The sequence below is a fragment of the Schistocerca americana genome, chromosome 1 (genome assembly GCF_021461395.2).
Source record: "Schistocerca americana isolate TAMUIC-IGC-003095 chromosome 1, iqSchAmer2.1, whole genome shotgun sequence".
NCBI lineage: Eukaryota > Metazoa > Arthropoda > Insecta > Orthoptera > Acrididae > Schistocerca > Schistocerca americana.
In genome coordinates, this window is record NC_060119.1 from 653660542 (window position 1) to 653678579 (window position 18038).

At 39.5% G+C, this 18038-nt stretch overlaps 1 protein-coding gene and 1 non-coding gene across 2 annotated transcripts in view; both read right to left on the minus strand.

Annotated features, from left to right (window-relative positions):
* Positions 1-8132: 8132 nt before the first annotated feature.
* Positions 8133-8207, minus strand: Trnat-ugu. Its single transcript has one exon. It is a non-coding gene; the product is annotated as a tRNA-Thr (tRNA).
* Positions 8208-8346: 139 nt separating this feature from the next.
* LOC124608153 (golgin subfamily A member 1) overlaps positions 8347-18038 on the minus strand; it is a 130862-nt gene continuing 121170 nt past the window's right edge. Inside the window, exon 11 of the mRNA XM_047139963.1 lies at positions 8347-10508. Coding sequence (XP_046995919.1) covers positions 10353-10508 — 156 coding nt within the window. The 3' untranslated portion in view covers positions 8347-10352. The remainder of the gene's footprint in view (positions 10509-18038) is intronic.

The window sequence follows — 18038 nt, forward strand, 5'->3', positions numbered from 1 at the left end:
AATTATCTCTACATGTGCTTTTCGAGACTTGATAATATATTGTTCAAGATTGGTATGTGTTGTTTGTATTTCAGAAATAGCTTGTTCAACTTTAGTATCATTATTCTAATGGTTATTTCACTGCCATGGGCTTTGATATTAGTAGTTAATTCTGTCTGTAAGTCGGCAACATTTGTATCTATTTTAGTACTTCAATCAGCATTTAAGATGTCTCGTCTAGTATCTAGCTCAGCTCTCAGCTTAGTACTCAAATCAGCATTTGAGTTGTTGGTATTGTTGGTATCTATTTTAGCATGCAGTTCGTTACCCTGAGCTTTGATGTAAGCAGTTCTTAATGTTTAACATTGTATTAAAATCTGCAATAGCCTTTAACAATAATATCATGAAGAGGGTAGATTGCTACTCATCACACAGGCCATATAGCAGACGCTGAATCACAGGTACGCACAACAAACAACAAAATGACTGACACACACACACACACACACACACACACACACACACACACACACACACACACAGAGAGAGAGAGAGAGAGAGAGAGAGAGAGAGAGAGAGAGAGAGAGCCAATAGCCTTTAACATTTCTTCCATATTGTGAGTCAATATCGGCATACAGCCACACTAATATCAAAATTATAACTGATCTTTCACTGCTACCAACTATCACAATATATCTCCAACTCTATGAAGCAAAATTAACAAACTCTATCAAATACGCGTAATTATCCCACCATACACACAGCCCACGGCAATCACTAAGATAAAAATCAGTTTCCACTGAATATAACTCACCAAATTTCTTGCACCACTGTACCCACGGATGCTGGACTGATGTGACCAGTAAATTTCTTTGTTGAAGATGAGAGCATAGCTATACCTCCCAATGCTTTAGACAGATGAGGTGGAAATGGAGCTGTTGTTGGCATCTAGGATGTAGTAGAGCTACTGCTGACACTGTTGCAGCTTTTGGTCACCAGGGTGAATGATCTTCCAGCTCTGGACTTTTGAAACTTTTATTTGACGTAATTATTGTTGAGGAATTTAATAATGACTACTCAACAGCTTGAATTCCTCAAATTTTCCAGCTGAAATGTGTGTAATGCATTATGCCACGCCTTAATTTGCATCATTGACCCGATTGTCTAGGACAACCACAAAGTATTTTGATGAAAATTTTCGTAATTTTTTTTACTTTTCTTCTTAATTCCAATTTACTGCATTCCTCCCATGTAGTTCTCACTGTTTTGTTGGCATAGAATTATTCTGAGCCCTCCTGCCAAAGGTGCCAGAATGAAATGTTCCATGTAGTGTGCGCCAGCAAGCAGTGCAAATAATTTTTCGGTCACCACTATTTATCAAAATTTTTACATTTTTTGTGTGCTGCAATCCAACAACAGAATGATTGTAGAGTTGTTTTGTAGCCACAGAATCTGTCACCAGTGCATCTTTCTCTGGGCTTGCTGAACTTCTATGAAATAACATCTACTTCTTCTTAGGAACTTTGTCTTTAAAATTTGCAGCACTTCGGTTATGACTCATTAACAGAAATTTTTATGAACAATGCTTGTCTGAGTCTGGTTAACAAATACTGCCTTGTTTTATTGAGATGTCATCACTATTGTCATGATCAAGGTTCCATGGTCTGCAAGGCATTTCCAAGCTGGGATGGCTGTGGCACAGATTAACAGCCCAAGTAACAAGAACTGTAATGTGCATAAACACTGCTCTTTTCACCCTGTCTATGTTGCATTCATCTGAACTCAGGCACACACATAAAGAAAACAAAAATTCTGTGCACAATATGAGGGTAAAAACTATTTGCGTAACTAACAAGGAGTCACTTTCTAAGATCACAGCCATCATTCATCGATTTGAGAAAGAGATGGGGCAACACATCACTTTTTTCCCCACAGTGATTGTTACACAATTATGCATTCAGACAGAACTAGTTTTCTTATGCTCCAGAGGCATTCCCTCCCACCATTGACTTAATCCTCTTTCATATAAGATGGTGTTTATTATTTACTGATTTCTTTCTTCCTCTCTTTCTATGCCATTTTGCATTTCATCTTTTCATTTAAGATTACGAAAGCACAAACAGCCTCGTAATAGTACAAAAAACCCTAAAAAACATTAGTAAATTTATTTCAGTGCTGAAGCATTAAAAATGTTTGGTATTTAAAACTTATAGAAGCCAGGAGATATTTAAATATATCCAAGCATGAAGTTACTTTCTTGACTCTATAGCAAATGTCTCAGTTTACGAGTTCAAACATTTTCCTCTGATCGTATCAGGATACTGAGATTTCTATAATTGAGGAAGAGTTCTGAAAGAGTGGTAGCTAAGATCAGTTTCTTTTGGAGAACTGCCACACAAGTTGGGCATGCGACATCAGTTGTGCATAGATGCTGGCAACAGTGGACACATGAGCATTCTCACCCTCGTAGAAGGGGTTCTGGACACCCATACTGCACAGACACCTGCCAAGACCATTGTATTTTAAGTGCAGCAGTGGCAGATGGTAATGTCACCCCACAACTGTCAACATGAACTGTTGTGAACCGGTTACTAGCAGTGGGTCTAAGGGCACACCATCAAAGTGTATGGTTCAACTGGTGCTGCCAGGGGATAACCTAGAAGATGGAATGGCATGCTAAGGTCTTCATCAATGAGAGCAGATTCTGCCTGCATGCAACTAGTGGTAGTCTGCATGTACAATATAAACCTGTGAGCATTTTCTCAAACAGTGCATTCATCCAAGACACATTGGCACTACTCCGAGCTTTATGGTCCAGGGTGTGATAAGTTGCAGTTCTCGTTCAGCTTTGGTATTTGTGGAGGAAACATTGACCGGTGGTCAAAAGACGCAGAATGTTATTCGACCAGTTCTTCTGCCGTTCTTATTAGAGATGGTGCTGTTCTAAAAGCATAATACTCACCCACACATTACTTGCAAATCTCATTGTGGTCCAAAAACGCACAGTAGTTTTATGGTCAGCATGATCAATGGACTCATTTTGAATGAAGACATGTGGCATATGGCGAGATTACAAGTTATTGTGCATCCATGACTTACAGAGCTGTGTGAGTGGATCAAACAGGTGTGGAATAATGTATCCCAAGACAGTAGTCATCATCTATATGATCAACTGTATAGCAGAGCTAAGTGCCTGCACTGCCACACATGTAGGCCAAACTGTACACTAATACAAGCTCATACCTCATACCTTGGAAATGCTTGAGCTATTGATCTGTAATTTCATGTACCATATATGTCTACAATAATTTCTGAATGAACTGGAAAGCTCCCAATTGCTGCTGTTCATTGTGATATTTATATTACAATCACAGCATTCTTCAGTCTACATTGAGGGAAACCATAAAATAAAACCATTGTTGATTATAGTTCTACAGTAATAGCTCCCACAATTATCATCAAAATACAACAGCTGCAAACTGCATGCCTGAATTGCTGATTTTTAAGAGATAGTGATTATAGAGGAGTATCATCAGTGACCTGACCATACAGCCACAATGCCGTGATCCAGGTATGTAGAGAAAGCATTTCACTACATTATACAAATCATAACAATATGTTATAACCAGCAAGCATCACACAAGAGTCACAAGAAAGTACAAGAGATCATTCACCAAATAATAGATGTGTTGAGTCATTTACAGGCACACAGAAAGAAAAAGAAACTTTGCTAGCTTTCAGAATAGCTCCTTCACACACACACACACCTGTGACCTATGCCCCTGCATTGCGCTGGCCTGGACATACAATGCCAGGATTGCATTTTGACAGGTGGAGGACTAGGGTGAAGTAGAGGTTACACCAGGTGAGGTGGATAGAGGGAGAGACGGGAGGCAGGTAGAAGTGTTGGGGGAGCTTGGAGGGAGGCAGCAGGTTTACTAATTAGGAATATGGGAGTGCAAGGTGGCAGATGTATGCCTAGGCATGTGATAAATCGGTAACAAAGCTACTGAAATGTGGTGGCACAACAAAGATGACATGAAGGCATGGATTGACAGGGAGCAACAGGTCTTGCCAGTGCTGATGCCCCTTCCCTACAAACCAACATCCCTCATGTCCATAGCCTTGCCACTAACGAATACTACCTCTCCCACCATCCTTCAGGCCCAAAAGGCATTACCCCATCGTCTTACACCTTAATGACTACATCCTTACACACACAGCTACTTCTCCTTTAAGGGAGAGAGACCTTTTTAGAGGAAGCCTTCCTATTCTCCTTAAACTCCAAACCCATGTCTGGATCAGATACATTGATAATATCTTCATGATCTGGACTCAGTGCCAAAAAATGTTCAAATGTGTGTGAAATCTTATGGGACTTAACTGCTGAGGTCATCAGTCCCTAAGCTTACACACTACTTAACCTAAATTATCCTAAGGACAAACGCACACACCCATGCCCAAGGGAAGACTCGAATCTCCGCCGGGACCGGACTCAGTGCCAAGACTCTCTATCCTCATTACTCCACGTTCTCTCCAGTTCAATGACCCATCTTCCTAGATGCTGACGTCACCTCTCTGAGGGCTATAATCTACACCTCTGTCTTTATTAAACCCATTAACCACCAACAGTGCCTGCATTTCAGTGGCTATTACCTCTTCCACACCAAAAAATTGCTCCCATATAGCCTGTCCACAAATGGAAGGCATATATGCAATGACAAGAATTTTGCCCATTATGCTGAAGGTCTCGCAAAGGCCTTTACAGATAGGCATTACTTCCCCCCCTCTCCCCTTCCTCCAACCTGGCCAACAGATCTCCCATGCTGTATTCCCCACTCCCATAGTCCCAAAAATCAGCTAGAAAGGAGTGCCAAATCATCACCCAGTATCATCCTGGATGGGAGCCACTGCATCTCACACTTTGCCAGCACTCTGATCATCTATCACGATGCCAGGAAGTGAGGAACATCCTACCAAAGATCCTTCTCTCACTTCCTATTCCAGTTCTGTCACAGGCTTATCCTATCTCTTCAGAGGAAGAGCCACATGTGAAAGCAGCCATGTCATATACCATCTCTGCAGCAGTCACTACTCAGCTTTTTACATCAGAAAAATAACCAATCAGCTGTCCCCAAAATGAATGGTCACAATCAAACAGTGTCAACGGACAAAGTTGACTACCCAGTCCCGCACAACATGAGGCGAGAACAACATGTTTGTTTTCAAAGGCCACATCACAACCCATGTCCCTCTGGATCGTTCTTTCCAGCACCAGCTTTTCTGAACTAAGCAGATGGGGGATTACTCTTGCAACACATCGTTCACTCCTGTAACCTTCATGACCTCAATCCCTGCTAACTCGCTGTTCCCACACCTTCTAGCCATTAGTTTTCCCTTCCTCTGTCCTGTCACCCATCCCAACCACACCTTCAAATGATTTTTATCGTACACCACATTTCATCAGCTGCAGTACTTGTGTATAACATGCTTAGCTCCCTCCCGTATTCCTAGACAGCAAATCTGCTGCCTCCCATAAAGCCATAAGCTACACATCTCCAACCTCTCTTTGTCTCCCTCTACCCAGCCTACCCGATACAACCCCCACCACACTCCAAGTCCACCTGCTGAAATGCAATCCTGGCAATGTCTCTCCCATGAGCACAATGCAGGGATACTGGTGTGTGTATTTTTTGTACTCTAGGTTGTAAAATGATTTATTCTGAAAGCTATTTTCTTTCTCTTCTGGGTGTGCCTGTCAACGACAACACTTCTGTTATTCTCATCTTCTTTAGTCCTAAATTATTTATGTTCTGTGGTAACTTTCCTTCCCCTATTTAGTCACAAACGTTGTCTCCCCCGCCCCCCCCCCCCCCCCCCCCCCCCTCCCAATGGTATACTTCACTCTATTAAGTTTCCAAACAGAGATTGTAATGCATTACATTTCACAACAGTAGCAAGGAAGCATCTGTGACATTGCTACATAACACTGCTTCGCAGTTTTTTTTGTAGACATGAAAGTGTGTGCTAATGAATGGATGGCACATATATAAATTTCATGTCAGCCTGTCAAGACTAAGTTACAACTAGCACAGTACTCATAAAAAATTAATTTTGCAAGCTAGATCACTCACTCATTTCCATATTACACTATTCATAGTTTTCCTATGTATCAGTTCATATGCATAGAATTAATGATGCAAAATAGGCACTGATGTTCCTATCCAGCAGTAGTATCAGCAGTTAGTCAAACAAATGGGGAAAAAAGGACAATCTGCATTTCATGTCCTTCCTACTCCGGCTATCATTTATGTTACTGCTTAAACAGCAAAACACATCTACTGCTTTTAGTGTCTCATTTTTTAATCTGACTCTTCTGCATCACCTTACTTAATTTGATTAAATTCCATACCCTTGTTTTAATTTTGTTCATGTTCTTTGTATAAACTCTCACTCTCTTCAAGACACCATCTGTACCAGCAAACTGCTCTTCCAAGTTCTTTGTCATCTACATCAGAATTATGCCACTTCTTCCTGCACTTTAATTGACTTACTAAATTTCTCCTTGGTTCTCTTCACAGACTGCTCAATGTACAGACTGAGTAACATTGGGGCTAGGTTAAAACCCGAACTCACTTGTTTCTCAGCTACTACTTCCCTTTCCCCATCCATATTCTTCAATTTCTTATAACCGAAAACTGGTTTCTGAACCAACTGTATCTAACCGTTTGCTCCCTGTATTTTGTCCCTACTGTCTTTAGAATTTCACAGTGTGTATTCCGGTCAACATTGTCAAAAGCTTTCTCTAAACCCATAAGGGCTATAAATGTAGGTTTGCCTTTCTTCAGTCTAACTTCTAGGGACCTTGTTTTGTTTTGGGTCTTTTAGTACTCTGTCAAATTCTTCTTGCTGGATGATATTTAGCTGTTTATTTGCTTATTCAGATGAGATATCACTGCTGGGCGTTGCATCAGTTTACACAGCCTAGCAAAGGGAGAAGTAAACACTCTTGAATCTGGTTCTCTGCAGTCAGGAAATTGTTCATCATATTCTCTTCAACCAGCAGCATTTCCATTACAAAACCCATACACACAAGCCATATCGGCCTAGCCTAGCCAGCATTTGTAAATGTGTGTGATATGCTTAAATGATTCACAGCAGCCAGCCGGGGTGGCCGAGTGGTTCTAGGCGCTACAGTCTGGAACCGCGCTGCTGCTATGGTCGCAGGTTCGAATCCTGTCTCGGGCATGGATGTGTGTGATATCCTTAGGTTAGTTAGGTTTAAGTAGTTCTAAGTTCTACGGGACTGATGACCTCAGATGTTAAGTCCCATAGTGCTCAGAGCCATTTGAACCATTTGGTTCACAGCAGAATTGGCCAACAAATCACAATCACAGTTGACAAAATTCAGTAATGTAAACTCAAACACAACTTCACACATCAAATTTCAAAACACAAATGACAGTCATAAATCCACAGCAACTGGAATACCAACACATGGAATTAAAACTTGTTTCATGTTTTATTTAAATTAGCCTATATTACCACCTTCTAAAATATTCATTATTAGTCCTGGAACGCTGTATATAAATACATTCATACCTCTCATTCTCACAAGAGAGAACAATTATGGCACTGAAATCTCTGTTATCTACATCATTGAAACAACACTTACTTTTCAATGAAGCTATGAAAATGAAACTTAAAAATTAATAAGTCTCATCACCTCTCTCACATGACATAAAGCAAAAAATTTCTGACACACACACACACACACACACACACACACACACACACAAATCCGATGAATCATTATTTATAGTTACCTGTTGGTGCTGCAGCAGCGAACATTGCTTTGTGAATTTAAGGGTACATGAACTGAAGGAAAACACAAACTGAGATTGCACAATTTTTGTATATTAAATATAATTATTCTTTTTCTAATTTTCTCAAAAAGGAAGTAACCACCCTCAAATACAATGTTACATAACCTGCTTTGACAAATGATATTTTTAGTGAAAGCTAAAAAATAAGATTCAGCGTTTACTCTACAGCACTGACATAAATAATACTTAAATGAAATGATAATTAAATGGACACCCTAGCTGCAAACAGGCGTTGATGTACTTCATTGGGGACATGTTGAAAATGTGTGCCCCGACCGGGACTCGAACCCGGGATCTCCTGCTTACATGGCAGACGCTCTATCCATCTGAGCCACCGCGGGCACAGAGGATAGTGCGTCTGCAGGGACTTATCCCTGGCACGCTCCCCGTGAGATCCACATTCCCAACATATCCACACCACTACATTCGTAGTGCGCCTAATAGATGTCCCGGTCGGGGCACACATTTTCAACATGTCCCCAATGAAGTACATCAACGCCTGTTTGCAGCTAGGGTGTCCATTTAATTATCATTTCATTTCTAGCAAAGCTGCATGGTCATCCACGGTAACTGTTCTTTCGGGAACAGATACTACCGTCATATATATAAATAATACTTACATAACCGTTGCAACTGATACCCCCTTTGAAATACTGAGCACCATAATTGTATAATTTACTAGTTACTTATTGCACAACTGAAAGCTGAAACAGCAACGTATGTATGCAATGCTAATACTACACGTATGCAATGCTAATACTACACAATTAAAAGTACTTGAGGGCAGTTTAGTAACAACTGGACCTGAGATTACAAGGATTGATTAGCTTGTGGTCACATTCGGTCACTTGCCAGTCTGGTGAGTCCTATCATATTTTTTTGTGGCTTTCATATCCACATCATCATCATTATATGAATAGTTACATTTGGCAATATTAATTATTACAGGTTTGATTACTTAATGAGGTCACAACAGTGAGTCCATTAATAAATAATTATGATTATAAGAACAAATATACACAAAGCTGACTGCATTATTACTGGATTAAAATTTTCCTCCCTTTCAGAGGGACTAGTTAGATCATTCAGTTTTCTTTGCTACAACCAGAGCACCTTTCCTTTTAATAAAATAATTAGAAGAAACTGTTACACATAACAACTGTACACTCTGATATGCTAAACTGGGCTAATGAATGAGTTATATACATATATGACTTTGAACAATAAAGCATCAACATATGTTAACATTTTTTGCTCTTATGCAAATGCAAAATTCGAAATTAATATGGTATCACAAATAAATTTCCTACTGACAACATATCCTCAACTTTCCTGCCAGAACTTGTTGCTACATCTTGTTAAAAATATCAGTAAAAACTGCACATACAAAAGAGATACTACTGATCATCTGCTGGCTAACAATTATAAACAACACATTATAAAAGTAATCACTAATATGTGATGAATATACAAAGATAAACACAAGTTATGTATAAAATCTTAATACAAATGTGTGCCAAATTCAACATAAAAACAAACATAAATTCAAGGAAAAGAACCAGAATTTTCTTTCCCATTTAGCGAATACTAGAAGTAACATCCTTAGCAACACAACTTTTCGTAGTTCAGTTCTTGACACAGTTATTGTAATTACAAGGCACAGAAGCTGAACAACTTGCAGTGTTAAGTAAACTTAAAGTAATTGCACTACATTAATGTTGTCTCATTTTGTAGAAACAGTGCTCCGAGGTTTCACATAAGAGTGTATAATACAGTATACCAATTACAGACCTCAAAACAATAAAATCTGCTGAATATTTGTGTAATATAGCTATTGAATGAACCAACTTTTAAAGCAGAATATGAAATATGAATAGAAAACAATAGTTTGCAAGGTCATAATTTTCAAGTATGAAACTTGAGATTTATTCTTAAATTTACATTTGACTTTCTTTGTTAAATTTTTAAGTTACTCTTCCCTATGATGTGCCTTTTTAATTGCTGTACTTATTGCTCAAATAAAACCTACACTTATATTAATGAATATTCAAAAAATTACATACACAGAACTGTACAAGTGCCTGTACAAAAATAATAAAACTCTGCAACCACTGGTACTATAGGAAATTGCAACTACCCAATGAAGTTGCACAGAAACTGTCAACTATAAGTGGTGCATTTCCTTGTTGTAAGAATTTAAATATTTGCACCTCTTTAGTAGGGAAGAAATATCCATAACCATATTTCACAGGATTTCTATTCTGTTTCTGTTCTGAGATAGTGCACCAGAATTTTTATGTTACAATGTTTTTAACAAAATTCCAAGCAACTGAAATAATACTTCAATCACCATTATTTGCATGCTTCCTGGAAACAACCCCAGAAGCAAAACGGACTGTTAGAGATACCAGTCAATTTTTGTAATTTGTAATTTTACACTGTTGGTCCACCACAATATGACAAAAACATTTTATTTAAGATCTAGTATCAGCTAGGAGGTATTGTTTTCGACATCTGACCATATCCCAGACTAGGTCGAGTACCAAACCATGACATCTTCCATTCCAAAGTCTCCCGCAGAAGCCTCTCCTCCTCTGGGGTGAAGTGTAATAATGTTGCTACAGCTCGTGTTAGATGCTGTGCCTGTAATGAAGAAATAACAAAGTAAAATGCAAAGCACTGACTATCTTAACAGCAAAGAAAGAGAAGGATGATTTAGTTGCCTTATCATACTAACAAATCAGTTACATTTTCTTATTCCTTCCCAAAGCTCTCTTCTAACAACACACTCACTCAAGATCCTATGATCCTGATGGTGTAAGACAAGATCAGCAAGCAATGCATCTCATGGTATGTGATCGAACATAAAATACATATAAAACTTGCAAAAGTTTTCTGAAATTTGAGATAGAATATCCTTTAAAAACATGCTGTTGTTGAAACTCACACTTGAAACCGCTCCAGAGATGAGATGGATTCAAAATCGTCACCTGATAATAACCTTATTTTAACCTTCATCAAATGCACAATTACAAGTGGTAATTGTTCTTTCCAGGCCAAACACAAAAATCATCAGTAGACAAGGAGTGCAAAATTTGAAAAAGAAAATTGAATACAAATGAGAGGGTAAAATTGAGGTGGGGGAGACAGAGTAAATATAACAAAATGAAATGAAATAAGAGACAGAAGAATGTAAAAATATAAGGAGATGAAGGAAGATTGTGCATGAGAAATCTTGGATGAAGGTGAGTTTACATTACGACCATGTGTTTTGATTAGCTGCTGGAAGCACTTTACTGATCTACAATTATGAACCAGCTGTGTTGCAAAGGGGAATCCAGATCACGTAACAGCTCTTATGTTTATGTTTCACATGTTCAGTGACAGGATATTGTTGTGGTCAATGTTGGCAGTGTGTGTCTCGGCAGTGTGGCTAGGCAGGTCTCTATCACAACACACACATAACTTTATTTATTTGTGTAATAAATATGCTGTAATATCCAGAATTAATATCCACTCTGCAGCGGGATTAAAACCATATGCCAGACTGGAACTCAAACCTGGAACCTCTGCCTTTCGTGCAAAAATGTTCTACCAGCTGTGCCATCAAAGCATGATTCATGACCCACCCTCACAGCTTTACTTCTGCAAGTACCCCATCTTCTACCTTCTAAATTCCACAACAGTTCTCCTGCATACCTTGCCAGACTAGCAGCTTTGTCTTCAAAATCAAATTCTTACCTAAGAAGAAAGAACCATCCTTTGCCCTGTTGGTCAGTCAACACTCCACAAATGGACAAAGCAGTTTATCAACGAGGCATCTTACATGAAGTACTAAGTTTAATTAAAGATGAGGTGACTTACCGAACAAAAGCGCTGGCAGGTCGATAGACACACAAACAAACACAAACACACACACAAAATTCAAGCTTTCGCAACAAACTGTTGCCTCATCAGGAAAGAGGGAAGGAGAGGGGAAGACGAAAGGAAGTGGGTTTTAAGGGAGAGGGTAAGGAGTCATTCCAATCCCGGGAGCGGAAAGACTTACCTTAGGGGGAAAAAAGGACAGGTATACACTCGCACACACGCACATATCCATCCACACATACAGACACAAGCAGGTCTTTAAATATGTCTGCTTGTGTCTGTATGTGTGGATGGATATGTGCGTGTGTGCGAGTGTATACCTGTCCTTTTTTCCCCCTAAGGTAAGTCTTTCCGCTCCCGGGATTGGAATGACTCCTTACCCTCTCCCTTAAAACCCACTTCCTTTCGTCTTCCCCTCTCCTTCCCTCTTTCCTGATGAGGCAACAGTTTGTTGCGAAAGCTTGAATTTTGTGTGTGTGTTTGTGTTTGTTTGTGTGTCTATCGACCTGCCAGCGCTTTTGTTCGGTAAGTCACCTCATCTTTGTTTTTATATATAATTTTTCCCACGTGGAATGTTTCCTTCCATTATATTAAGTTTAATTAAAGCTAGATCTGTGGGACGTTTACACCATTTGAGGCCACATCTGTCCTAAGCTTTGACGAAAAGAACTGACAGTTATGTGAACTACAATTCATCTGACAATGTCGTACTTGGACCACATAAGGATGTTCACTTAGCTATGATTACAAATTTACTTTCAAAGTGGAAGCAGCTAATATAGTACGTCAAGCAGTTTTTTGTAGACAATTGAAACAAAGCCTGAAGGAACTGGAGTTCATGTCGCAGTGGTTACACGCAATATGCGAGTGAAAAATTGACAAGTGTCACAACAACTTGGTGTATCTGCAACTGAGATGTATTTTTTGAACCTTATGGACAAAACAAGGAAAATGTGTCTTTTGTTACAATGTACCGCAGCCACTGAAATGATTAAGAAATCACTTTATTCATGATGGAATCACCTTGCCTAGCCTTTGTATTTTGAAAGCCTTTAATAGAAGGTCTTCTGCAGCACCAGCCAGGTGATCTTTCAATTGCCTATTATAAATCAGAAGCTCACGTGAATGCAAGCAGACATGTCCTAACGCACAACCTGTGAGGTACATAAAGATCGTGAAGGAAGCTCCATCAAACTGATAAAATTTTTTGGATAAGCCGATCTCGAGCCACACCCAAGATCAGAAAGCACCTCTTAGAAGTCAAGGAAACTCCCTGAATGAAACTTCCTGGCAGATTAAAACAGTTTTAATCTGCCAGGAAGTTTCATATCAGCGCACACTCCGCTGCAGAGTGAAAATCTCATTCTGGAAACAACCCCCAGGCTGTGGCTAAGCCATGTCTCCGCTATATCCTTTCTTTCAGGAGTGCTAGTTCTGCTATGTTCGCAGAAGAGCTTCTGTAAAGTTTGGAAGGTAGGAGACAAGATACTGGCAGAAGTAAAGCTGTGAGTACCGGGCGTGAGTCGTGCTTCGGTAGCTCAGATGGTAGAGCACTTGCCCGCGAAAGGCAAAGGTCCCAAGTTCGAGTCTCGGTCGAGCACACAGTTTTAATCTGCCAGGAAGTTTCATATCAGCGCACACTCCGCTGCAGAGTGAAAATCTCATTCTGGAAATTCCCTGAATGTATTTTTGGAAATTTACTCGAACATGCGAGCATGGAAAGGATACAGTTTCCTCCTATTTCATAAAGGATTTGTTACATCAATAAATCCACTTTTTGCGCAACCTACGTACTGCCTGAGGCTGAATCATGACTGCTTTCAAAATTTATTTTCTAGAATTCATGGTCTAGGTGCATTTTATAATAATCCTATGCCCTTTGAGATGAAAAATAGAATTTGCTTACACTCATACAGACTGATAATGCATCAAATGTAACTTTGTCTATTGTGGAGGACAGAGATCAAAATTCTGCAGAAGAAGCTGTGGGAGAATTCAAGAACTGTATTTCTAGTTAGTTGTGCAACAAAGTATCTGACACGTCATGTCACTGGACTTCAAATGAAAAGACCTGCTCTGAGATTGCAAGCTTAGTGATTCCGTGAGCTCCAGTGAAGACTTTACTCATGAAGCCTTAAAATACTTAGAGGATGCACCACGTTCAAGTGCATAAACAATGACATTAGGAATTACAACAGCAAAATGCCATGTCAATGCAAAATTAACAGCAAAACAAGACTTGATAAGTGTACTGTCAAAAGATGGACTTACTTCTCCATCATCTGAGCGGTCTGCTATGATATCACAGTTCAAAATTATTTTCGCATCTTTATATGGATCAAATATTTTACTTTGAGAAAACATGATGAAATCGTTAGCAACAGTAATACAGTCAAGGTTTCCCACAATCAAAAAGAAAATAATTCATTTATATGTAAGAACAAGAACTTTTGTCCGCATTAAATTTTTGAATAAAAGGCCCAAATGGGATGCAATGACGCAAGCTTCAGCAGAAAGAAATCTTCTCTGGACTATTGTCATCCTTAGCAACATCGTGTTAAATTTTTTATTTCAACATCAAAACTTAAGTTTCATCATCTGTATCATTATATTCTCTCAATATGCCTGAATTAAAGCAGCACACGAAATTGTAAAATATTCATCGTTTTAATGTGCTTAAGCCTAAGCTCAAGTAATGAATTACAGCTAGGTTTGGATACTGACAACTTTTGTCATTGGTGCTTTTACTGTTTAACATTTCCTTTTGAATATTTCAAACACTAATTATTTTGAATCATCCTGAACCCCATCAATGAGACACTAAAAATCAAATGAAATGAGACATGAAAAATTGTTTTACCATGTGAGGTTTCCATTAGCTAGTGCGCAACTGTACCTGTGTTGGTTGCCAAGTGATGTTAACACACTGCTGACCAATGAGAGGGTACTCACCGGAATGGCCTAACTTTCTAGTCGATGTATCTTGTGTGTTGTTGTTGTGTTCTTCAGTCCTGAGACTGATTTGATGCAGATCTCCATGCTACTCTATCCTGTGCAAGCTGCCTCATCTCCCAGTACGTACTGCAGCCTACATCCTTCTGAATCTGCTTAGTGTATTCATCTCTATGTCTCCCTCTACGATTATTACCCTCCACACAGCCCTCCAATACCAAATTGGTGATCACTTGATGCCTCAGAACATGTCCTACCAACCGATCCCTTCTTCTAGTCAAGTTGTGCCACAAACTTCTCTTCTCCCCAATTCTATTCAATACCTCCTCATTAGTTATGTGATCTACCCACCTAATATTCAGCATTCTTCTGTAGCACCACATTTCAAAAGCTTCTATTCTCTTCTTGTCCAAACTATTAACCATCCATGTTTAACTTCCATACATGGCTACACTCCATACAAATACTTTCAGAAACGACTTCCTGACACTTAAATCTATACTCGATGTTAACAAATTTATTTTCTTCAGAAGCGCTTTCCTTGCCATCGTCAGTCGGCATTTTATATCCTCTCTACTTAGACCATCATCAGTTATTTTGCTCCACAAATAGCAGAACTCCTTTACTACTTTAAGTGTCTCATTTCCTAATCTAATTCCCTCAGCATCACCCGATTTAATTCGACTACATTCCATTATCCTCATTTTGCTTTTGTTGATGCTCACCTTATACCTTCCTTTCATGACACTATCCATTCCGTTCAACTGCTCTTCCAAGTCATTTGCTGTCTCTGACAGAATTACAATGCCATCGGCGAACCTCAATGTTTTTATTTCTTCTCCATGAATTTTAATACCTACTCCGAATTTTTCTTTTGTTTCCTTTACTGCTTGCTCAATATACAGATTGAATAACATTGGGGAGAGCCTACAACCCTGTCTCACTCACTCCCCAACCACTTATTCCCTTTCATGACCCTCGACTCTTATAACTGCCATCTGGTTTCTGTACAAATTGTAAATAGCCTTTTGCTTCCTGTATTTGTCCCCTGCCACCTTCAGAATTTGAAAGAGAGTATTCCAGTCAACATTGTCAAAAGCTTTCTCTAAGTCCACAAATGCTATAAACGTAGGTTTGCCTTTTCTTAATCTAGCTTCTAAGGTAAGTCGTAAGGTCAGCATTGCCTCACGTGTTCCAATATTTCTACGGAATCCAAACTGATCTTCCCCGAGGTCAGCTTCTACCAGATTTTCCATTTGTCTGTAAAGAATTCGAGTCAGTATTTTGCAGCCATGCCTTATTAAACTGATTGTTCGGTAATTTTCACATCTGTCAACACCTGCTTTCTTTGGGATTGGAATTATTATATTCTTCTTGAAGTCTGAGGGTATTTGCCTGTCTCGTACATTTTGCTCACCAGATGGTACAGTTTTTACAGGACTGGCTCTCCCAAGCCTGCCAGTAGTTCTAATGGAATGTTGTCTACTCCCCGGGCCTTGTTTCGACTTAGGTCTTTTAGTGCTCTGTCAAACTCTTCACGTAGTATCATATCTCCCATTTCAACTTCATCTACATCCTCTTCCATTTCCATAATATTGCCCTGAAGTACATCGCCCTTATATAGACACACTATATACTCCTTCCACCTTCCCGTTTTCCCTTCTTTGCTTAGAACTGGGTTTCCATCTGAGCTCTTGATATTCATGCAAGTGGTTATCTTTTCTCCAAAGGTCTCTTTAATTTTACTGTAGGCAGTATCTATCTTAGCCCTAGTGATATGCGCCTCTACATCCTTACATTTGTCCTCTAGCCATTCCTGCTTAGCCATTTTGCACTTCCTCTAGTTCTTTCAGTTTATCCAGGTCCCATTTCCTGAAATTCCCACCTTTTCGCAGTTTCTTCAGTTTTAATCTACAGTTCATAACCAATAGATTGTGGTCAGAGTCCACATCTGCCCTTGGAAATGTCTTATAATTTAAAACCTGGTTCCTAAATCTCTGTCTCACCATTGTATAATCTATCTGAAACCTGTCAGTATCTCCAGGCTTCTTCCATCTATACAATCTTCTTTAATGATTCTTGAACCAAGTGTTAGCTATGATTAAGTTATGCTCTGTGCAAAATTCTACCAGGTGGCTTCCTCTTTCAATTCTTCCCCCCAATCCATGTTCACCTACTACGTTTCCTTCCATTCCTTTTCCTGCTATCGAATTCCAGTCACCCATGACTGTTAAATTTTCATCTCCCTTCACTATCTGAATAATTTCTTTTCTCTCATCATACATTTCTTCAATTTCTTCATCATCTGCAGAGCCAATTGGCATATAAACTTGAACTACCATAGTAGGCATGGGCTTCGTGTCTATCTTGGCCACAATAATGCGTTCACTATGCTGTTTATAGTAGCTTACCCGCACTCCTATTCTTTTATTCATTATTAAACCTACTCCTGCATTACCCCTATTTGATTTTGTATTTATAGCCCTGTATTCACCTGACCAAAGTCTTGTTCCTTCTGCCACCGAACTTTGCTAATTCCCACTATATCTAACTTTAACCTATCCATTTCCCTTTTTAAAATTTCTAACCTACCTGCCCGATCAAGGGATCTGACATTCCACGCTCCGATCCGTAGAATGCCAGTTTTCTTTCTCCTGATAATGACGTCCTATGGAGTAGTCCCTGCCCGGAGATCCGAATGGGGGACCATTATACCTCCGGATTACTTTACGCAAGGCGATGCCATCATCATTCAACCATGCAGTAAAGCTGCATGCCCTCAGGAAAAATTACGTCTTTAGTTTCCCCTTGCTATCATCTGTTCACACTACCAGCACAGCAAGGCCGTTTTGGTTGATGTTACCAGGCCAGAATAGTCAATCATCCAGCCTGGTGCTCCTGCAACTACTGAAAAGGCTGCTGCCCCTCTTCAGGAACCACATGTTTGTCTGGCCTCTCAACAGATACCCCTCCGTTGTGGTTGCACCTACGGTACGGCTATCTGTATCACTGAGGCTCGCAAGCCTCCCCACCAACGGCAAGGTCTATGGTTCGTGGGGGGAGGGGGGCGGGGGAGGGGGTATCTTGTGTACTATGATTATTAAAATGAGATATCAGTTTTGGTTCTGTTCTGTTCTCAACTGTCCAATTTATATAAGCTCACATCATGTACGTAAATAGCAAAAATGAGCTTATACCAAGCAATCAATAATAAACTATACACAGCTTCTATTTTCATTTATTCACATGCATGCTTAAATTCTGAAGTCTGGATGTCTTCAATATTGCCTTGCGGAGTAATCATGCAATACAGTGTAATGGTTAGCATCACTGGCTGACATTCTGTGGTTCACC